The 23,413-nt window shown below is 32.1% G+C and overlaps 2 protein-coding genes across 4 annotated transcripts; both read left to right on the top strand.

Moving 5' to 3' along the window:
• The first annotated feature begins 11,009 nt into the window (after nucleotides 1-11,009).
• On the top strand, nucleotides 11,010-17,400 carry LOC124373730. Of its 3 annotated transcripts, none has more exons than XM_046832076.1 (7): nucleotides 11,010-11,485; nucleotides 16,082-16,193; nucleotides 16,304-16,414; nucleotides 16,525-16,635; nucleotides 16,747-16,857; nucleotides 16,967-17,077; nucleotides 17,187-17,400. In XM_046832076.1, the coding sequence occupies exons 1-7, from the start codon at nucleotides 11,463-11,465 to the stop codon at nucleotides 17,382-17,384; spliced, it is 777 nt and encodes a 258-aa protein (XP_046688032.1). In that variant the 5' UTR covers nucleotides 11,010-11,462; the 3' UTR covers nucleotides 17,385-17,400. The 3 variants fall into 3 exon arrangements, with proteins under 3 accessions (XP_046688032.1, XP_046688033.1, XP_046688034.1); XM_046832077.1 differs by lacking the exon at nucleotides 16,082-16,193 and adding an exon at nucleotides 15,859-15,970; XM_046832078.1 differs by lacking the exon at nucleotides 16,967-17,077.
• Nucleotides 17,187-23,100, top strand: LOC124373729 (palmitoyltransferase ZDHHC16B; the record flags this gene model as incomplete). The annotated part of the gene is made up of 8 exons (XM_046832074.1): nucleotides 17,187-17,297; nucleotides 17,407-17,555; nucleotides 17,915-18,106; nucleotides 18,420-18,537; nucleotides 19,294-19,496; nucleotides 21,626-21,733; nucleotides 22,511-22,630; nucleotides 23,030-23,100. Coding segments are annotated over exons 2-8 (863 nt in total), but the record flags the coding sequence as incomplete, so codon positions are not given.
• Between the last annotated feature and the right edge of the window lie 313 nt (nucleotides 23,101-23,413).

Genomic DNA, 23,413 nt, shown 5'->3' with positions numbered 1-23,413 from the left:
ACCCTACCCTAATTTTAGGTAGCCTAATGAGGCTAAAGTAAATATAATCCAAACTAAGTAATATAGGGATTTAATATACTTCATAAATAGCTACAAAAGATTAAGGCTTGTTTAAAATTGTGTACGGATTTAAATCGAAAAGCTAACCTTACATACCTGTCAAAAACGTCAGAGCAATTTGGGAGACTTTAATTCGGAACTCACATACACTTGACAATAACTGTTTATAAAACAATAAATTTGTTTTTCTAATTATTATGATAGCACTTCACAAAACTATATCTCCCATTTATGTTTTTGGTTTGTCAGGTCTGATACTAATTTACTTGAATCAGTGTCAAAAACATCACCTTAGTACCACAAAAAAGTCATAACACTGAAACTGAAACATGGTACTCTATGACTGTCCAATGTCCATGCCCATATGGTTACAGTCAAATTCTCCACTCCTTTCACCATAGAGTAAGCCTAACGCCAGTGTCAAACTAGAGAACATAGAGTAAGTTCAACAATAAAGGATTAGTCGGCAATCAGAAACAATATCAAAGTTACTAACCTAAGAGTTTAGTTTGTATTTGTTTTTTTTTTTTTTTTTTTTTTTTTTTTTTTTTTAAGAATACATGTAATGCAGTTAATGTTTTTTTGGAATATTGTTTTAAAAATGAATAATTCAAATAAGAGATTTACATAGTTTTGTAACCATTCTAAATAAAAAAGGCTGATATAAATTTTTCCAGTATACAAAGGAATGATAGCTTCAACAACATAGGCCTATAACGTAGTAATAATGGGAAGGGCTGGTTCAATGTGAATGTTGTGTTTAGCTCCAGTTCACCTTCTTCAGTTTAGCGTCTTGAATCTGGCGCTATTACAGACTTGACTTCTGGAATCTGAAGTCATGTTATTCTGAAGAGGTACAAAAATAGTCGGTGATGAAGAATCTAAAAATGAACTCTTAAGGTTGGGACTTTTGGACCACACATAACCGCACCGTGCCCGATACGTGAGTCGGCCGAGTGTCGGTGCGGGCTCGGCTCGGTTACCGTGAGGCCACACATGTCCGTATGCAGTGAGAGCGCAACAATCTCACTGTTTGTACTAGAGCATAGAGAGCATGTTTCTTTGAATTCGAAGAGACAGATACTTAAAAAATATTCGGAAGATTAAGTATTGCTTGAGATAATTATTAATTTCATTGTTGTTATGTTTATTAATCGCTGTGGTGAATGAAACATTGCAGTGCTACAGTAAAGCTTTGTATACAATCAGCTAGTATGTAAAATTTGTAAATATTTACAAATATTGTTATAGTATTTGTATTTGTAATATTTGTATATTATCTTGGTTATATGTTTTATCCCTATAATTCTTGTTCATTGTGTTTCATTGCAGTGAATTTCGGTCAAATACACTATAAACAGTATATTTGGTGTTTTTTGTATTAAAGCCAAGAGCTATAGTGTGATGCCAGAGAGTTTGCCATGTTGCAAGCCCGTTTATAATAATTTGTAAAACATAGTAAATATTTGTAAAATAGGCTACTGGAGAACATACAAAAAACAGATTTTATAAAATGTTTATCTTTTATAGCTCCGAGGACCAATAATTTATTGCCAGAATTTGTCAAAAATAGTAGAAACATAAATATATTTTCTAAAAACATTATAGTTTGGTTGATCGGTCAAAATGATATTGAGTACGGTATATGTTTAAAATAATAAATTAGTGTATGGTTAGTCTTGTCTACTAAGTTATAATAATATTTAAATAGACACGTTAGAGTATTATAAAATAATTATTTATAATATAATATTTAATGTTACATGTGTAAAGCTTAATATTTGAATTGTAAATCATGCATAAATCCTTTTTGTTTAATACAGCACACTAGTTATACTACATTTAAACTTTGAAACGTAATAGTACATTATTTACTACATAAGCTACAATAACTCATTTTTATCATTCATTCTTGCTCGATTCCGCTATTTTTTATTTTTTACCCTTTTTATATATAGTATCCCCAACACAGGCACAGCCTCTTATGGGGTACCTAAATTTCCCTTATTTTGTAAATCTATTGGCCTAATTATTAGTTAAAAAAAAGAAAGAAAAATCTAAAAGGATGTAACCTACTTTTTTATATTTTATTACTCAAAGTACATAAATTAGAAATAAAGCAAGTGGAAAAACATTTTTTTTTATTTGTTATTTACTGCTATTGTAAGTACGTTATGTTATAGTATTATTTATTATTAAGCACTGGCAATAATATTTAATTGTAATATTAAGTTTGTTATTATGGGGAAATAAATTATTTATTATTATTATTATTATTTATTTTTAACATGGGGTTTTTCTTGCTTGAAAATCTTATTGTAAATAAAATATTTTTATTTTTACTTTATTGAAGTGATAAGAATAAAAAAATAAAAATGTCATAGAAACATTCTAAATATGACCCTTACAAAATACCGGAATAAATTTATCAAGTAACTTTAATACATCAAAGAAAAATAAATTTTTGCGCAAATAATTACATGTTTGTCATTTTTTAATTAATGAAAAATGTTTATAGATTTTTCATAATTCGAATTTAGTTGTTTAAAATCACTTAATGTACAACATGGTTTTTCAAATTTGTTGTAATAAGAAAATATGCACAATAAGATAATATGAATAGTTTACTCTAAAGTAAGAAAATGTAATACTTTTATCGATAAATATGATTTTGTACGCGAACACAGGATGTAGAGTTAGTAGGCTATACTAAACAATTCAATAAAATAGAACGTGTAGACTACTTAAATAGTTTTAAAAAGAAGAACGCAACAGTAAACAACATATGATGCCGCTCGTAGACCGCACAGTGCCCGTCAAAATTCAAACTCTACATATCGGTGACGGTGCGGGCACAGTGCGGCCACGACGGTCTGGTGTCGGTGCGGACATGTGTGGACTTGCAGGTTGAATACTGCGCTGCAATTCTTTCACCGTATGACGGCCAACAATCGGCCGACTCACGAGTCGTGCGCGGTGCGGATATGTGTGTCCCGACCTTTATGTGTAGAAAACTCGATTGCTCCACCGTATTTGGAAATCGCTTCTAAACATTGTAGTGCACTCATTTGTGCACCTGCTGAGACAATCAGAATACATTTTGCTTGAATTACACTGTAATTTGTAGGCTAGGTCTATTGTCAAAACGATGTAATGAGTTCATTTTGACCTTCTTCGTTGCCAACATTTATTTGGGTCTCTTCAGATGAACATGATTTCAGATTCCAGGACTGAAATTTATGACAGGCTCAGATTCCAGGAGTGAGGTCTTTAACAGGGTCAGATTCCAAACGCAGCAAAAGAGGAAGGTTGACTGGTGCTAAAATCAACAGTCCCAATCAATGACATGTTTTAACTGATTTATGACTTAAATTACATTATTTATAAAGACAATGGGATGTGGTTATATAAAAATGCGCATACAATTATTTATTTTAATTAGAAACATACAATTCCCTCTATTAATTATTGTAAAAATCCATATTCTCCAACATTTTTTCTTTGGATCTGGTTCAAACTTAAAAAAAGGTGGAGATTTCGATTAGAAGTTTGCGGAATACTTTTGGAGGAATGTCCAGAAGAATTATTTGTTTTTAAAATGGAAGTGGCCTCAAGAACAGAACTTAAAGTACTCTTCTAACTTGGTAACTTAGACTCTTCTAAGTTTGGGGAGAATGTTCGTTAAAATGGAGAAAAAATTATCCTTTTAATGACATAGTACAATTCTTTGAATCTTAAGATTTTTTTATTGTGTTTTTATATATCAAATTTGCCTCTTACTTCTGAACCAAGTACTTGCAGTCAATATGCTCTGAAATTAGCAACCATAATGGAATAGCCCTTTTCATGGTTTTTCATATTTTAATATACATTTTGGAATGTTTTTTGACGAAGCGAGAGAAGAATGGATGAGGATGGAAGAATTAGAAACAGCGTTGTTTGTGAGATACAGTTGTAGATGTTCAAGGATATCGTGTCAAATACCATTTCCAGTATCCTAATCCGAGTTAATGATAGGTGTTCGAGATTTACAGGTAATGTGTTCCGGGGTTAGCAACTATGCCATCATCCTTTTTTTTGGAATCGTCCTTTTTATAGTGGTTCGTAGTTTAAAAACGAGTTTTGGAATCTTTTTTAAGTGACCAAAGTGAGAGAAGAATGGATAAATTCTCGTAATTGCAGTGCTCAAAAATGCAGCGAACTTTCATGGACAAGCTTACTTACACTTGTTCATATTAAAATTTGAGTTTCAATTGAGTATTAAATTTATTTGATATGAATCCTGTCACGAAAACTCCCTTCGCCGCCATCTATATATAAACGGCATCTTTAGACTATTATTATCGCACTCCCATCTCAGACATCTGCGCCTACGTCTCCTCCAATATTATCATTTTAGACAATGGTTCAATACATAACCTACATAACTCAAATATTTTGTGACCAGGTGCAACGGAGTTACCACATTCAACCAACTACAAAGTACAGCCAAATACATGTTTATGTAAGACATACCCTAATCCAAAATTTGGTCTAAAAACCACTCCTTCTTAGATCAACTAATTCAAAAGAGTTAAATTAAATTCGTTTTTAGGTAATATCTCGTGTAATTGCCTTTATCAAGTGGAGTTGTCTGCAACTAAGTAATTATAATTTGTTTTGTGTTCATTGTATTCAAGCCAAATTGAATAAATTCTGAACAATAATTTCTACAGTAGTCTCTCGAAATCGTGCATATTATTTCAGCGTTCCAACTCCTCTGAAATGTGCACTAAAAGTCTTTACAACTGAAAGCACTTTTTTTTTTTTTTTTTTTTTTTTTTTTTTTTTTTTTTTTTTTTTTTTTTTTTTTTTTTGCTCAGGATAGTATGACAGACGACTGACGATTTCTCTTTTAACTCTGTGGTCACGGCAGTTCAGCTTGTGTTTTAAGACCCTGAGACTTAAAAGAGATAAAAAGAGCTTCATCTACTTACCTTCCCATCCAAGGTTTAGACCTCATTTGCGGTTCGAGTAGCGTTATAGTGTGGTTGATTTTTCCCTGTTATAAAACTTGTATTATAAGCTACTATTTGTGTTTTATGTTCACTATTTGTGTGGGTAAGGTAAGATAAGATGTAAAAATCTTCCTGATTCTGTCTCTAACCTAAAGTAACAACATAAATTTGTTTTCTTTTCAGTATAAATTTTATTTTATTTCATTTTACAACATAAATACCGAATAAGTAGTCTTTCAATACAAACCTGGTTCAGGGCCAGGGCCCGACATGTCGGAGGGTCTGGCCGTTGATGCCCTTGTGGCAGATTATGAAATAGAAAACTCAAAAAGCCCGTAGAAACCATTTTAGAAACATAATTATAGTAACAACACTAATACCGAAATAAATGAAAATAAACGAAAACGAGATACAGATACAGATCACATACAACCTAATGAGAATAAACAAGGAATATCAAAATACACATGATACAAAAAGAATGTTTACCAAAAGGTACTACAAACATGATAACAAAGGTCCCTTTGAAATTAAAATACAGGACAAACAGAAACGTAAATTAAACCCCTTTTGTATAGGGAAAATAATTAAGACACATTACTCGGACATTGAATATATTGATCGGAGCTGGTAAAAATCTATCAATTAAATGTAAAATAACATACGAGGCAGCAAATAATCTAGTTGATTCCCAATATCTTTCACAGTATAATGTATTTGTACCTCTGTAAGAATTTACTCTGTAGGTGTAATTTTTGTAGAACGCGAGGTATCTGATGAAGAAATTCTCTCAGATACTGAAAGCCCATGTAGAATAATTCAAGCCCAAAGAATTAAAAGGCGAGTGAATAATGAACTCACATCCACACAATTCGTAAAACTAACATTTGATTCAGATAGTCTACCTGAATATGTTAAATTAAATTATGTTAGAATCAAAGTAGATACATTTATAATACCTGTAAAACAATGCTTTCGATGCTTTGCATATGGCCATGTTGCAAGTACCCCTTGTAACAACAATAGGCTATGCAGGACATGTGGGGAGGCCTATCACTCGGATGAATGTAATATGCCAGCAAAATGTATCCATTGTTCAGGAACACATAATAGTAACTCTAGAACATGCCCAGAATATACCCCCAAAGAAATATAAAGGACAGGATGAGTAACATGAAGGAAGATTATTTTACAGCCAGTAAATATTTCCCTATGTCTTATAAAAAAAAAAATTATAAAGGTCGAAATCTAAATTACTATTCTTATTCAGAAGCTACTAGAAATGGCACATATGATTCAAACTTCCCGGACCTTCCCTCATATAAGAACCTAGAAACAAGCAACAGGTTTTCAACTCTAACCGATGAATACTACCCAGACCAAAATAGCCAAGGTAGTGAAAGTAACCTTAGTGTTTAAAAAATATTTCATCCAACTCAGTTGGCTTATATAGGACTCACTCTCACAATATAAATAAAAATAATACATATAGACACCTTAATATAAAAACTAAAAATAATAGGCCTACTAATATTGTAGCTTCTACGCAAAACCTAACACACAACAGTCGTCAAAACATCTTCAGTGTCAGAATTAGAGGTCCGTCCACAAATTACTGCACAGGATAAAGAACATTTATTATGTTTATTAAATAAGAAAATTGAGGAAGCACGATCCAAAGTGCAAACTAATTCTCAATTTACAGGTACACAAAAAAAACAAATGGATGAATTTTTTAACATCGTTTATGTTTGGTACAGGTGCCACAAAACAAGTGTTGGTCCCAAAAAACACATAATATAAAACCAAATCAAAACAGAAGTACAGGTACAAAAAAAAACATTACCACCAGATAAAAAATGTTAAAAGAACTTAAACTTGTACAGTACAAATTTAGATTAATTTAGCTTAAGTGATCCAAAATCATATATCAATAAATGTCAACAAATAAATTAAATATAATGCAATGGAATGCTAGATCTCTAAAAACCTAAATGGCCGGAGATCATTGCATTTATTTGCTATTAAAGATATTCACATAGGCATTTATACAGGAAACATGGCTAAAACAAAATGATACATTACTAGATAATAAACTATGAAATACATCATCTAGACAGATATATACTTCTTATGGTGGAACCGCTTTTATTATCCATAAATCAATTACCTTTAATACTATTTTAGAATATAATAATAATGTAATCCAACTACAAGGAATACAGATAACTAATTTTAGTTGGCCTATCAACATTTATAATATATATTGTACAGGTAAAAAAGTAGAAAATAGTTTTTGGCGAAATAAGTTATTTAGCAAAGACCAAGGCTATACTCTGTTATGTGGTGACTTTAATGCTCACCATCCCTTTTGGAATTCTAGCAAGGCGGATCATAGAAGTAATATAATATTTAAAGAATAATGATTCTCAATTTATATTATTGAATAACAAAAAAATGTACGACCTTACCTTCCCTGTATCACCAAGCATCGACCCTAGATCTTACCTTTGCCACGCCCAGTCTATACACTCTACTGGAGAAAAATGGGAGGTAGGTAATGACACATTAGGCAGTAACCACCTACCAATCTACATGCAATTTAAGACTAATTGTTTATCACAGAATTATAACACTAATGATAAGATTAACAATATAAGTAACAGGCCTACATGGAACTTCAAGAAAGCAGATTGGTCACTATTTACTAAAACTATTCACAAATATATCAATAATCTGCCTCATTTACCATTGGAGGAACAGTGGGAAAAGATACAAACAACATTATTATTCTAGCAGCTGATAAATCAATACCAAGGTATAAGTTAGCAAACAACTGTACAAAATTTACACCTAAAAAATGGTGGAATGAAGCATGCTCTCATGCGGTGGCTCTTAGAAGATTAGCATTTAGTAGATTTAAAAATAATATGACCGCACTTAACTATCAAAACTTTCAATTAGAACAAATTAAAACCAGAGAAGTAATTCGAGTTGCAAAAAAAACAAGGATGGGAAAAAGGTATGTCAGGAAATAAGTAACAAAAATAATTCTACATTTGCATGGAAGATAATTAAAAAAACTTAAATCTAACACTAGAGTTAACACATCATCCACTATCTTAAATATGAAGAATTATGCGAAAAATTCATGTGTCACATAATACCCGATCAAGTGCCAATGAAATGTGAGATTAATATTCCAACTAACATCTACTGTAACAATATAGTAGGCTCAACTATAGAAAAATAATATAAGTATTAAAGAGTTAAATATAGCCATAGACAGTAAAAGTAAGGATACCACTCCAGGTTTGGATGGTATATCTTACAGCATGCTACGTCACCTACCAGAGAATGCACGGTTATGTATACTTAATTATATATAATAAACATATGGAACGGGAACATAGATATACCAAGTAAGTGGAAAAAATTTAGAATAATAGCCTTATTAAAACCAGGAAAAGATAAATTGTTAGAAAGTTCATACAGACCTATAGCATTGATACCATGTATATTAAAAATATATTCAATACTATGGTTAAAAATAGACTAGAATGGTTTATTGAAAATCAAACCTGTTACCGAACACCCAATATGGGTTTAGGAAAGGGAAGAGGCTGTAACGATTATTTAATAAACTTTATCGCAGACATTTATACATCATTAACATACAATGAAACAACTATTGCAACTTCCTTAGATTTATCCAATGCATATGACTTAGTCCAAGTACCGGAATTAATAGGTAAACTTAAATTTTACAATGTTCCAACTAAATTCATTAAATATATTAACTCATGGTTAATTAATAGACAGTTAACATTAGTTGGTTCTAAGTTCAACATAACCAGGCATACTAATAGAGGATTACCACAAGGAAGTGTGTTGAGCCCTTTATTATTTGCTCTTATATATAGCACACAATTAACTCTCTTATTCCAAATAATGTCAAATCTCTGCAGTTTGCTGATTGATATTATGATATATGCATCAGGTAAGCATATCGAGACAACTCAATCCATTATACAGGAGAACACTCAACAATGTATGCAATGATTTTTACCAAACTCCACTTGATGTTCAACGCATCGAAAAGCAAGGTAATAATATTTTCACGAAAAAAGGAACATTAACATTCAAAGACAAATAACCATTGATGATCAGCAGGTTCCTGTGGTAAGCTACATCAAACTATTAGGTGTAGTTGTAGACAGTAAGTTAGATTTCAAAAACCACATTAACAATATTAGCTTAAAATGTCAAAAGAGACATAGGAATAATAAAAGCAATAGTTTGTGGGTCCAAAGGGCCCTACTCCTGAATTTGCACTCAAGATTTATAAAGTTTTTAATAAGATCAAAACTGGATTATGGTTCCTTTTTATACGGACATGGTCAGTAAAAAAGAACTAAAAAAATTAGACTCTATACAAAACCAAGCACTTAGATTATCATTGGAGCTTTTAAAACTACTCCTATTATAGCTCTACAAACTGAAGCCAACATAATGCCCCTTAGTAGTAGAAGGCAGTTACTAACTGACAAGCTTATTTATAAAATTATCACAGATAAAGACCATCCAGCATTTCAAAGCTTGATATTCCTCAAAATGCTCACTGAATGTCATCCATACTGGACAAAAAAAAATCAATTAATATACAATACAAATCATTGACAAAAAATTTAACAAATTTGGATCCTAATATCTCAATAAAAGAAAATAATAAAACCTTTTGGGATTTTAAATATACCAATACTAATGGCTGAAAATGACATAAATTTCAGTTACAATTTAGAGAGCCTAAGTTGTCCAAAAAGAGCATGCAATAATACAGTTATAAAGCAAAATTTTTTATATTTATTAAATACTAACTACAGTCACTCATTACACATCTATACAGATGGATCTAGATCCAAGATCTGGAACAGGTGCTGCTTACTATATTCCAGAACTGAACATCACTGGTAAAGTTTTCACTGGATAAACATTTCTCAAGCTACACAACAGAACTTCTGGCTATTTTAAAAGTAACACAAATATTTCATCTCATAAAACAACAAGATAGGCCTATAGTAATTTTTACGGACTCTCAATCAGCAATACAAGCACTCAGCAAGGTCTACAATAAATGCAGTGGTAACGGAATTCCTGTGAGTATTATCCATGAATTATTAAAAAGTGATACAAAGGTAACCTTTCAATGGATCCCAGGTCACACAAACATTAACTACAATGAATACGTGGAATAACCTAGCAAAGGAAGCAGTAAACAACGGGAGTGAGGTAACAGATATTTATATCCCATCAGCTGATTTTAAAGCTCATCAACTCAAAGAAGCTACAGCTGCAAATGAAGCAGGTATACCAACGCACAGAGAAAGGTAAATGGTATTAAACAAATTCAGACTACAAGCATCCACAACAGATGGTATGAAATGACAAACTTCAAGATATGGGAAATAGTTAATATAATTAGATTAAGATTTGGACACGCCAGGGGTGAACTCTAGACTATTTAATATTAAGCAGTATTTTACTCCACTATGTTTAAGTTGTACGCGAGCTCAGCAAGAGACGCTCGATCACGTTATCCTACATTGTCCAGCTTACGAATTCGCGAGAAATAAACACTTCAAAGTCATAAAAAAACTTAATTACACCTACTCAGACGGTAAATTTAATAAAATTATTGAAACTTGAAGACATAGAAATATATAAAGAAATAAACAACTTTCTAATTAATATTAAGAAACACCTATAATAAAATAGAGCATCAACCAGCACATAAAACATATATGTAATCCTGGTGTTGGGCTGTATATCCGTGGTCCATATTTCGGATTAGGAATGCCCTGACGGACCCCTGGCGGGAAGATCACCTGAATACCCCTAAATTTCCATTATTAGAATCCTTGATCAATCATTCTGAAAAACTAACCAAACACAAACAGATTAGATTTTACAAACATATTTGTTTATCCCACTAATAAATATATCTTAAACAAAATAATTTACATAAATAGTATGGCTGAAGGTTAATTAAACCAGTGAACAATGAGGCTGCATAGGATTATACCTAAGCCTGTTTTTTAATAAACGAATAGATAAAAAAAAAAAAAAAAAAAAAAAAAATACCTTCCCATTCCAACATTTACATAGGTTGAAGGTTATGTTTAGTACTAGCCTACTGCTTAGTGTACTGCTAAATTCACAGGCACACACTAGACACTAACAGAGATGTAACTGCTCATTGACATTTGACTGACAGTAGAAACTGGTGTTCGTTGCTGAACTGCAGTTTAATTATACTATGTTTGGAAATAATTTATCAGATCCTTGTTATGTTATGTAAATTGTAAAAAATTGGCACTTTTGGATAAATATCATCTTCAGGTCAAGATGAAGATCTTTAATAGTATTTGGTGAGTTTATCGACATATCTTTCACTAAATTCTATTGTTGATTTTCAAATAAGTATCGTAGATAGCTATTTAGATAGCCATATTTTTCTACGTAAAATAATAATAGTGATCTTAGAGAAGTTTGCTCCAAAAGAACAATTTTTTTGTTATTCAACTTGATTTTTGATTTATTAACGGAAAAACTTCATTTACAATTGAGATTACAGGATGATGCAGGACTGTGAACACAACAAAACCAATGATAATAATATAGCAACAATTGATAATAATTAATAAAACAAAAATACCTAACAGTAATAAAGAGCAACAGAGATAGGTGACAGCAAAATAACTACAAACAACTCTAAAACAATATAAATGTAAATCTATGATAAGGAGAGAGTTATTTCTTGTTGAGATCATGAAGGATAGTATTGAATTTCTATTGTATCCGTTTTGGGACTTGCCCTTTTCTTATATGTCAAAGACCTCCCTTTTGCCTTCTCTATACCGAAAACAATACTCTTTGCTGATGACACTACACTAGTTGTCACGAATAAAGACACTAATGAACTTAACTCTAGTCTAAAAATAAAGGGTAGGGTACGATAAGCGGACCCGGTTTTTTTATATCGAAGAATGTAATCATCAATACCTGTATTCGCATCTCAAATCCTAGATTATCAATCGATATAAAAGTATCTAGAGTCCTCAATAACAATCATATGTTTTAAATTAAAATATGAATTTAATATTTACAGTGATCAAACAAATTATTATAACCAAAATTAGGAAAACTGAAGACAACCATATTTGCTTCTTTCAAAGTACAGTTGTTTCTTTCCCACACATTTCACACAATGGGTTTTTCGGTACGAGTCCAACATGTTGAAGCCACGAAAAACATGTTGAAGCCACGAAAAACATGTCATCACCTTTCAAAACAATGTTGTGTAGTTTTCTAAAATTGACTGCCATTTTTAATAATCAAATGTTACTTAAATGTAAAATTGAAATATTACCTTACATGTATTATTTGAAAGTGTTTACAGCTGTTGATATAGATTATAGTTAATCGTTCAAAATAATTAATCAGTATCGATGGTTATGATTACGTAATTTCGTTTGCCAATTTCGATATAAAAACCGGGTCCGCTTATCGTACCCTACCCAAAATTAACATCATTAGAAGCTCAAAATTGGTTTACTATAATTGGGCTCTTATTAAATAACAATAAGAGAAACACTACACTTAACACTACAAAGCTCTGATGTCGAAGTGAAATTTGAACACATTAAGAATGTTATCTGTGAAATATTTAGGTGTGGTAGTCGATCAAAATCTGAAATGAAGGGATGATGATTTGTCATACTTGGCTGGCAAATTAAGCTCTGCCTGTTTTACTATCAAAGTTATTGCAGAGTCAGACAACTATGATACTGTCATCAGCAGAGCATATTTTGGCTAAACTGACCTGCCATATCTAAAATTCGGAAAAGATTCCTAGGGGCATATCAATCTCCTCAGCCCCAAGGACATCAGAGAACAGGAGCCCTGAAATCTGACCGGCTTCTGTAAAAGTCTCAGATTCTGAGGATACAAATATAAGTTAGGGAGGCGCAAAGATCCTTTTAGGACAAAGTGCGGGGACAATTGTCTCTTTCCCTCACAAACAAAAATGTTCATACAAAAAAATTTGAACACTTCATATTTTAATATCTAGTTTTTCTAAAAAATAATGTAATAATATTTCTCAATAATTGTACTGGTTACTCATTGCGCTTTACTGATTACCAGTATCCAATACATAGACTTAACTATACAAAAAAGTAGCTCATTACTCCGCTATGAAACTTTTCAATGCCCTTCCAATCCTGACTGATAATTTTATTCACATGTTCACTTCATGTATTTCTTAACACATGTAAAGCTAATAAATATATAAAATAAATAAATTTACACTTGAAACTGGTATTTCTGTGGTTCTGGAAGAAGTCGACATAGGGAAGACAGCATTGCCCAACTTCATAAGTCTTGGGATAGGAACATGTTGTAGGTAGTTCATTTGGTGAGCATTTGATGAAGAGGTCTTGGGATCTTGTGTTGAGCGGGATTTTGAACTGTATGAGGGATAATAACTTGGAGCAGTCCACCTCGCTGATAAATGTCCTGTAGAGAAAGCAAATGTCTGCAATCTCATTATGAAAGTGGAGAGGATCAAGGACTTATTGAGAATTGTTAATATTTATAGTACTAGCTGTTTCCCGTGGCTTCGCACGCTTTTCGTAAGCTTTGCCCGTGTATGTGCACTTCTGGATCAAGTGAATTATATTTCCAACGACAATGTAGAGTTTGTATTGTTGCCATGATCAAGAAAATCTGTCAAAAGTGTATGTTTATAGCCATTGTCTACGTACATGTACTTTATTATAAAGTGGTCTAACACTCAAGCTTTAAGTTCAACCAGAAATGTATTTTGAAGACAAATATACATCAAAGCTTAACGCCTTCAAATAGTTTTTAGCTATTTACGTAACTATCTCGTAATCGCAGTTTATAGTGTGCAGGCGCTTTAAAAACTTTTAACATATGCAGTACCGTCTGGTGGCGAGATACATCAATAGGCATAGTATATAAACCTTCTCCGTCAAAAAATACATATACATTTTCATTATGATCGGTCAAATAGTTTACGATTCTATAAAGGACAAACACACAAACATTCATTTTTATATATATAGATAAGTCATGCCCATTGATATATAGTTAACCGATACTAACTAATTTGAACAATAACTGAATCATATGTACCAACATTAAACACATTTTCAGATCATAAACACATTTTTTTGTAAACTTGATCATATAAATAAAAATAAACTATAGTTATCTTTAGAAAACAAAATGAATTTGAGAGATGATTAGCTGTATTTTTCTTGGTTTCAAATGTTTGTTTTCTTTATTATGTAATTAAATAATGTCCTATTACCTGTCCTAATTGTTTATTTATGACCTTTATTATTTATGACATGCAATTATATTTATTCAATTATTTGTTTTAATTTTAAACATATTACTTTTATTTAGTATTTTAGATGTGTTGCTGATATCGATTGATAGTTTTGTTATTTAATATATTAAAGTACCAATGAATATTCTAAAAATTGAAGCTATTTATCATACTCTGCCCCTTCTATGATACCTTTTTACTATGGTATGATAAACGAGAGGGTATCAAAAATTTACCAGACTAGGCCTTTTAATTTTTCTTTTGTTACTTGGACTATTATTGGCTAATATCCCCTTTGAAATAAGCTCCATTTGAGTTGATACAATGAACCCAGTGTTTTTTTTCTTGACGGGAAAGTGTAAAAAAAACGGCTTTTTCCGGAAAACTGTTGAGAACTTTCTGTGTTTTTTTTGTTCGTCTTCAACACTGTAAAAACGGTGACCTTTCATATGCATTTTCAATTTTGGGAAGAGAAGAAAGACAAAAATCACAGCTAAATCAGGTGAATAGGCAGTATGTGAAACGGTAGCCATGTTGTTTTAATGGAAGCGTGAGCTGGAGCGTTGTCATGATGCAACAGCAAGTTTTTGTCTTTCCACAAATCAGGCCTTTTTTGACGCACATTTTCCCTCAAATGCCTCAAAACGTCACAATGTCACTGATGTCTCTACAAAAGCCCTCTGTGCATATGTTTCTTTGAGAAATATTTGTAGAAATAGGGTATCCTGTAGCAGGAGAGTTTGTGTTTTGTTTTGTAAGAGATGCTGAACACATATCTCTATGTCTCAACTAAAAACTTGCTGTTGTGAAATAACAGGCTCGATAAAACTGGAGATGACTAATTTTTGAAATAGTCCTGAGAGACATAATGAGTAAAGTTTAAAACAATACTGGGACCTAAGAAATAATAATTGCATAACACTCAATGATTTAAAGCACCAAGATGAAACAAAGAGGGGTCTAGTTTAGTGGATAAGAGCTCACACATCCCAGGACAGGATTGTATAAAACACTTTCTTAGGATAGTTGAAGAAATTATGATTAATTTAAATTAGTCCTAAAAGATTTTGGTATATTTATTTATTTTTAATTCATTATACAACTGGTAAAACGGACAATCAAAGATAATATGTTTTAAAAACTTGGTAAAGTGGTATAAGACGAAAGAAATGATACATGTCAAGTAAAAAATAATGGGAGCAAGCAAAAACTGTCAGCAAAGTAAAATTGGAGAACAATACTATTAAAATAACAATATTTGAGAACCATTGGTGATGAATACATTTTCAGTTTCAATAATAAAAAAAAGTAGTTTTGATATTCTTTCAATTTGCTCTTAAAATTGATATCGACCTGTAATCAGTTGTTCTCTGTTTGTTTTAGGTTGAAGTGTGTCAACCACTGGATTTACTTAGAGCTATGTTTTTTTCTCCTTATTTTGCAATGCACATCTGGATCAAAGCAACGCCGAAGATGTTATAGAACCAACGATCTGGTGATGAATAAATTCTCAGTTTCAATAATGAAAAATGTAGTTTTGATATTTTTTCAATTTGCTCTTAAAATTGATATTGAACTGTAATCAGTTGTTCTCTGTTTGTTTTAGGTCAAAGTGTGTCAACTACTGGATTTACTTAAAGTTATGTTTTTTTCACCTTATTTTGCAATTTACATCTGGATCAAAGCTATGCCGCAGATGTTATGGAATCAATGATCTGGTGATGAATAAATTCTCAATTTCAATAATGAAAAAATAGTTTTGATATTTTTTCAATTTGCTCTTAAAATTGATATTGAACTGTAATCAGTTGTTCTCTGTTTGTTTTAGGTCAAAGTGTGTCAACTACTGGATTTACTTAAAGTTATGTTTTTTCACCTTATTTTGCAATTTACATCTGGATCAAAGCTATGCCGCAGATGTTATGGAATCAATGATCTGGTGATGAATAAATTCTCAATTTCAATAATGAAAAAATAGTTTTGATATTTTTTCAATTTGCTCTTAAAATTGATATTGAACTGTAATCAGTTGTTCTCTGTTTGTTTTAGGTCAAAGTGTGTCAACTACTGGATTTACTTAAAGTTATGTTTTTTCACCTTATTTTGCAATTTACATCTGGATCAAAGCTATGCCGCAGATGTTATGGAATCAATGATCTGGTGATGAATAAATTCTCAATTTCAATAATGAAAAAATAGTTTTGATATTTTTTCAATTTGCTCTTAAAATTGATATTGAACTGTAATCAGTTGTTCTCTGTTTTGTTTTAGGTCAAAGTGTGTCAACTACTGGATTTACTTAAAGTTATGTTTTTTCACCTTATTTTGCAATTTACATCTGGATCAAAGCTATGCCGCAGATGTTATGGAATCAATGATCTGGTGATGAATAAATTCTCAATTTCAATAATGAAAAAATAGTTTTGAAATTTTTTAATTTGCTCTTAAAATTGATATGGAACTGTAATCAGTTGTTCTCTGTTTGTTTTAGGTCAAAGTGTGTCAACCACTGGATTTACTTAAAGCTATGTTTTTTCTCCTTATTTTGCAATGCACATCTGGATCAAAGCTATGCCGCAGATGTTATGGAATCAATGATCTGGTGATGAATGAATTCTCAATTTCAATAATGAAAAATGTAGTTTTGATATTTTTTCAGTTTGCTCTTAAAATTGATATTGAACTGTAATCATGTTCTCTGTTTGTTTTAGGTCAAAGTGTGTCAACTACTGGATTTACTTAAAGTTATGTTTTTTCACTTTATTTTGCAATGCACATCTGGATCAAAGCTATGCCGCAGATGTTATGGAATCAATGATCTGGTGATGAATGAATTCTCAATTTCAATAATGAAAAATGTAGTTTTGATATTTTTTCAGTTTGCTCTTAAAATTGATATTGAACTGTAATCATGTTCTCTGTTTGTTTTAGGTCAAAGTGTTGTCGACTACTGGATTTACTTAAAGTTATGTTTTTTCTCCTTATTTTGCAATGTACATCTGGACCAAAGCTATGCCGCAGATGTTGTTATGGAACCAATGATCTGGTTTGTTGACAACTTCACAAAATGTTTGGGTCCAGTGAGTAATAAACACTATTGCTATATAGTAATTATGTTATTATAGATAAGCTCCTAAGTTGTTGAATGTTGCTGTTTATAATAATTGGCAAACAAATATTTGAGGCAACAGTTTTAACCAACCTACCGTAGCAAAATTTGTTTAAACATTCGTGACTTTGCTCTTAAATTGGTAGTTTTTTAGGGTATCTTATTTGACACAAACCTCCATTTCCAGATCTTTTCTATCCTCCTCCATCAAAATAGAAAGCTAGAGCTCCCTCCTCCTGTTTGAAAGCGAGAGTTCTAAATTTCAGTAGAATAGATTTTATTTTTATTTGTGCATTGATAGTAACCAAAAGTTTCATGTTTTTGGTCCAGTTGTTCGTGGCTTGTGTGGTGACATTGATGTCTGCAGTCATTGTCATCAGTTACTGGATTGGACTACCGTACTGGTGGGAACGAAACTGCTACGTCACCGTGGGTCTGCTGGTAGTCGGTCACTGGCTTCTCGTCAACACGTTGTTCCATTATTACATGGGAGTCGTAACACCTCCTGGCTACCCACCTCAGGTAACACCTCATTTATGCAGCTAATGACTGTAAAAATGCTTTTACCTTAAAACTGGTGACTGTAGGACACCTGGAAAAGTCATATTTGTTTCAAGCGCTATTGCCGTATGTCCTTACACTTAATGTTCAAAAACTGATAGTACCACTAAATTAACTTTTTGTATAACTTTTCTTAATCTGTTTGGTTCATTTAATAAAAATAAATCAAATTTACTTCATTAGCTTTAATTATGTGTATCTTCATACTGGTTGGTTCAGTCACTGTGTCAGAAAAATGGAATCAGCCAGTGACCAGTTTGACATACTTGTACAGGACTCTCTGATCCCAGAAGCTGTGAGTATTTGCAAGAAGTGTATCGCCCCCAAGCCACCTAGAACTCATCATTGCTCTGTCTGCAATCGCTGTGTCCTCAAGATGGACCATCATTGTCGTATCCTTTTATGCTGCAGTTGATTATAGCTTTGTGATAAGATTATCATCATTTTGAGTATGGATTCTGTAGTATGAGAACTTCAAAACTTAAAAAGAATGAAGATTATTTCAGTTGATGAAATAATTAATTTAGAAGGTCTCTCTCTATCAGCAGTTTTTTTACTCCATATAAAAATCTTAGAAACACAGTTCACCACTTAAATTTTCAGCATGTATCTTTTTAGCAAATTTACAAATAAAAAACTGATTCCCTTGAAACTTTCTATTGTGTAAAAAGTTTGTTTCAAACTTAAAAACAAACTACAAAATCTAGTGAAATATTTGCAAAGATTTTGTTTATGTCCTGAGCACATTCAGTTTTAAATATGTTTAGAATAATCTATTGTTAAAAAGAGCCTTTTTCAAAAACATGTACCCAAATTTTACTTAACAAAATTTTCCAAAAACTTCCAAAAAATACTTTTGTGCTACAAGAAAGAAAGAAAGTAAGAGAATCCAGTCATAAATCTAAAGTCTTTGTATTACAAAAATATAATTGTTTTAACATTATTATATTTTTATATTTTGAAAATCACTAGGTATACAGATTATTGTGGTATACAGTTTTTCAACGTTACGAATCAGAAATTGTTTAATTTACTCTGATATGTTTTGATAAGTTTTATTGTATTTTGTATTACGACACAAATGAATACCTTATAGAATATGTTAATATGCCAAAATAAAAAACTATTTGCCTTTAACATTCCTTCAGCATGGCTGAATAACTGTGTGGGTCATTACAACCACCGCTATTTCTACATGTACATGATTTTTATAGTTGCGAGCACTTTATTCATCATGGTTTTTGGCTTCGAGCTAGCCTACACAGAGGTGTGGCTTGGAGAGAGAGAGGGAGATGACGAAGAACTAGTCGGACATCCTGTGCGCTTCAACAACTCAGGTTCTGAGCCAGTTGTGAGTATATCTTCAGTTATAATGTAGTTGCCATCTTAATTAACTATCACAAGGGAGGAGGTATTATTCAGAACTTCCAAATATTTAACCCTCCCCACGCCGTAGACGGATATATTAGAATGGTAGACTTTGACCAAAAGGCCAATACAGTTATATCCGATATTATAGATTATTTATCTTGGAGGGTTTTTTAGTTCACAAAAGGCCTTCGAAATGCCCGGTGCATGCTCCGTGCTTATCGCAGTTGCCAAAGAATTATTTATAAATGACTTTCACTCTGCGGCAGGGGGAGGCAAGTGCCCTTTGTCTAACTCCGACCACCTGCTCGTCAGTTATGCATCTCATACGAAGCTAAAACCCACATATATCTATGGCGTGTATTACTGCTTTCCCAGTTATCACAAGTGCGCACGCGTCTACTGCGTGTCTCGATATTATTCTTCATCGTGTGGCAGTGTTGTAATTAGTTTGAAATATTTGTCTTGTTTTATAGTAAAATGTAACTCAACTTTTCAGTTTTATTAAATTTTATAATGAATAGGTGCGTAGGGGCGTAGCTCGGAGGGATTTTTGAAGTAAGAATAGGACTATACTCATCCCAGGGACACACTAACTAAGAATGTCCATGTAAAATTTCAGTACAATCGGTGAAATAGTTTATGCATGAAAGAAATAAAGAACAAAAAAAGGCACTTTTGCATTTATAATATTAATAGCATATACCTGTGGCTTCGCACTCAATTTTGTAGGTTTTACACCTATTTAAATGAGCACTTTGAGTGAATTATATTTCTGATGTCAATGTTGAGTTTGCCTTCTTGCCATATCAAGAAAATATGTTAAAAAGTGTGTATTTATGGCCATTGTCATTCACTCCGGTTAAAGTATTTTTGGTTCCATAGTTGATTTTGCATTTTTCTCCAGTCAAGAAAATATATATACATACATAGGTCTGAGAAGCCTACTTCTGTCAAAAGATAATTAAGATGGTTTTTATAACAGTCTTTGAATGTATAGTCAAAGTTAGATAATAACTTTGTCTTTTATATGTAATACTTAATATTTGCTATTTACTACTTACTTCTCTATAAACTGAACAATATTTTAATATTTTAGAACATTCAGGGCTGGAATTGGTACATTAGTTCAATAGTATAGTTCAGCGAACATTCATCTAGCTTAGTTCTTGCTGACTTTTTTCAAAAAGGATTCATTGGAGCCAAATTCTGACCATATTATGTTTTAGGGCATTTTTTTATCGAAAATTAGTACTTACCTTTAATCTCTTTTATCTAAAAACCGCATGAAAAACTAATGGTTACTCCTTAAAGAATTGACACACTATAAATGTAAACAAACTGGAAATAGTGGAGAAATTAATTAAAACATATTGTTGTGCTGTCATAAAACAATGTTTACATAGAACAGTTAAACTATGTTTGACATGCTCTTTCAATTAATATTTCACAACTTTAGAGACTAAGATGGGATTTTTTTGCTACTTTAAGAACCAGTGGGGTGTAGCCCAGAGTGGTTTTTGAAATAAAGAATAGGCCTATATTCATACACAAGGACCGTAAGGATGTTCACGTAAAATTTCAATACAATTGATTGAATTTTTACGTGTAAAAGCAAAACAAAGGCACTTTCACATTTATAATATTATTAGGATTAGGATGACAACACATTTTAAATATAATTATTTATATATAATTAAAACATCTTGCAACCACAAAAGCTTATACAGGGAGGGCCATTTTTACTGTGTAACAAGCTACATTAAAACATTAATATAAACTGAGTTTTCATCCATACCCTTTAATATTGAGCTATTTTAACTTCAAAAAGAGTTTAAAAATGATGGATAGAAATAATTATCTGAAAACATTAGATAGATTGAAAGTTTTAGATCATGCACAGAAGCAACAATTAAATTAATATCTGATCTAAAATTTTGAAGTTCCGGTCTTAAAAATTGTTTTATGTAAAATATCGTATACACCAGTATTAGGCAAAATATGTTGTCAACAAGACTCACCGATAAAATTAAATGTGGTTATAACAAATGTAATTTATGAAAGAGTCCAATCTATTGTTAAGTTGGCAGTAATTTACTCCTTACATTCCAGGTAGAATGGGATGAGGAGATGGAGAGCAGATCTCCCCCTGCGAGTCAGTCACCGGAGGTGATGTGGCGTCGACGGTCTATCATCTTTATGGCCTTTATTTGCAGTGGTAAAACAAGTATTTATGTCACTAAAACGGGATTATAATAAAAATAGTGTACATCAATACAGTTATAAGAATTAGTTTTAAGAAATGTTGAATTTTTATCAGTGCATGCCTAATTCTATTTCAAACCTTTGTGAGCTTTTTTTTAGATTTTTTTAATTGATACAAGAACAGTCCTATAAAGCAAACACATCTTCATCTAGAGGTATTTAATGAAGTGAAAGTTGTGAAGCATTATGAGATATAGAGCACAGTATCTCACTCGTGGCACATCTATACTCTGTCTCAGCAGCTACTAGGTAGTTGTTCTAGCCTTTTATCTCTCCAAGTGTTTTAATCAGTATTGAAATGATAACTGAATAGAAAGGAAGAAAACAAGTCACAACACTCTATCGGGCACAGCAGAAACTGCATTGAAGTGTTTCTATGGATCTGCTAGATTGCATGTGGTTTTTGGTGAAGAATATAACAACGTTAAAAAATACAGGAAATTATTTAGAGACGTATCAAATCTCGCAGTGTGACCGGCATTACCACTGCAAGTACAACGTGCGCTCTTATGTAATTGTTGGGATTGCAATTCAAAAGGTACCAACCTGCTTGCATTAGTAAATTGAGTTTGTTACGTTGTATATGGATTTTGTCCTACATTTAGAGTAGATGAATCAAATTGTTTACAATATCCATGTTACAATTGATTTCTTTTAGATTGTAGAATATGAGTTAATTCTCTATACAAATTCTTTATCCTGTTTCAACTAGTTCCTTATTATTTTCAGGTGGCTTTTGTCGCCCTGGGTTGCCTTTCCAGTTGGCACGCAAATCTGATAGCTCGTGGAGAGACAAGTATAGAAGCTCACATCAACAAGTCAGAGACCAAGAGACTGGCTAAACTGAACAAGGTAGTGTTAAGTTACTAAATGAGCTTTCATTGATGTTACCCAACTTGTTTGTGTATCTGGTAGCTCGTGGAGAGACAAGTATAGAAGCTCACACCAACAAGTCAGAGACCAAGAGACTGGCTAAACTGAACAAGGTAGTGTTAAGTTACAAAATGAGCTTTCATTGATGTTACCAACTCGTTTGTGTATCTGATAGCTTGTGGAGAGACAAGTATGGAATTTGAACTTCAATGAGTTTCATTATGGAGGAAACAAGTTCGTAAGCAATGCAAAGCTTATCTCATCCAATTTTAATGTGCTAGCTAGGTCTTCTTCACTTGTTTACACTTGTTTTCTTGCTGGTAATATTAGACTATACAATAGATTTTGAATACATGGAAATATGTATATTTGTTACAGATTTACATTAACCCATACAATTTTGGAAGGGATAGAAATTGGAGAAAGTTTCTTGGTTTGGAAAGAGGAAGGTAAGATTTACTTACATAAGTTAAATAATTTTAAAGTTTAACCATTGATTTAGTCTAAAAACATTGTAGTGCACTGAATTGTGCAACTGAAGAGATAGTGTTCAGTGCATCTCTTCATCTGAATTACATTGGATGGCTACTGGGTTTTTGATTCTCTTCAGATGAACGTGGACTCCAGATTCCAGAAGCCAAGTCCGTGACAATGTTAGATCTAAAATGCTGCACCAAATGGAAGTTAAAATGTAGCTAAACTCAATATTCAATTGAATCAATACTTCCCATAATAACTTATATGTGTAATAATTAGATCATT

This window comes from Homalodisca vitripennis, unplaced genomic scaffold (genome assembly GCF_021130785.1).
Source record: "Homalodisca vitripennis isolate AUS2020 unplaced genomic scaffold, UT_GWSS_2.1 ScUCBcl_6242;HRSCAF=13356, whole genome shotgun sequence".
NCBI classification, from domain to species: domain Eukaryota; kingdom Metazoa; phylum Arthropoda; class Insecta; order Hemiptera; family Cicadellidae; genus Homalodisca; species Homalodisca vitripennis.
Note: the sequence above shows the minus strand (reverse complement) of the source record. Positions and strands in the feature narration are given on the sequence as shown.

What these genes read in the sequence shown, in the direction of transcription:
- LOC124373730 (XM_046832076.1), top strand. Translation starts at nt 11,463, where the DNA reads ATGAAGATCTTTAATAGTATTTG. An exon ending in GTTATGGAATCAATGATCTG is followed by an intron (nt 16,194 to 16,303) that starts GTGATGAATAAA and finishes TGTTTGTTTTAG; the next exon opens with GTCAAAGTGTGTCAACTACT. An exon ending in GTTATGGAATCAATGATCTG is followed by an intron (nt 16,415 to 16,524) that starts GTGATGAATAAA and finishes TGTTTGTTTTAG; the next exon opens with GTCAAAGTGTGTCAACTACT.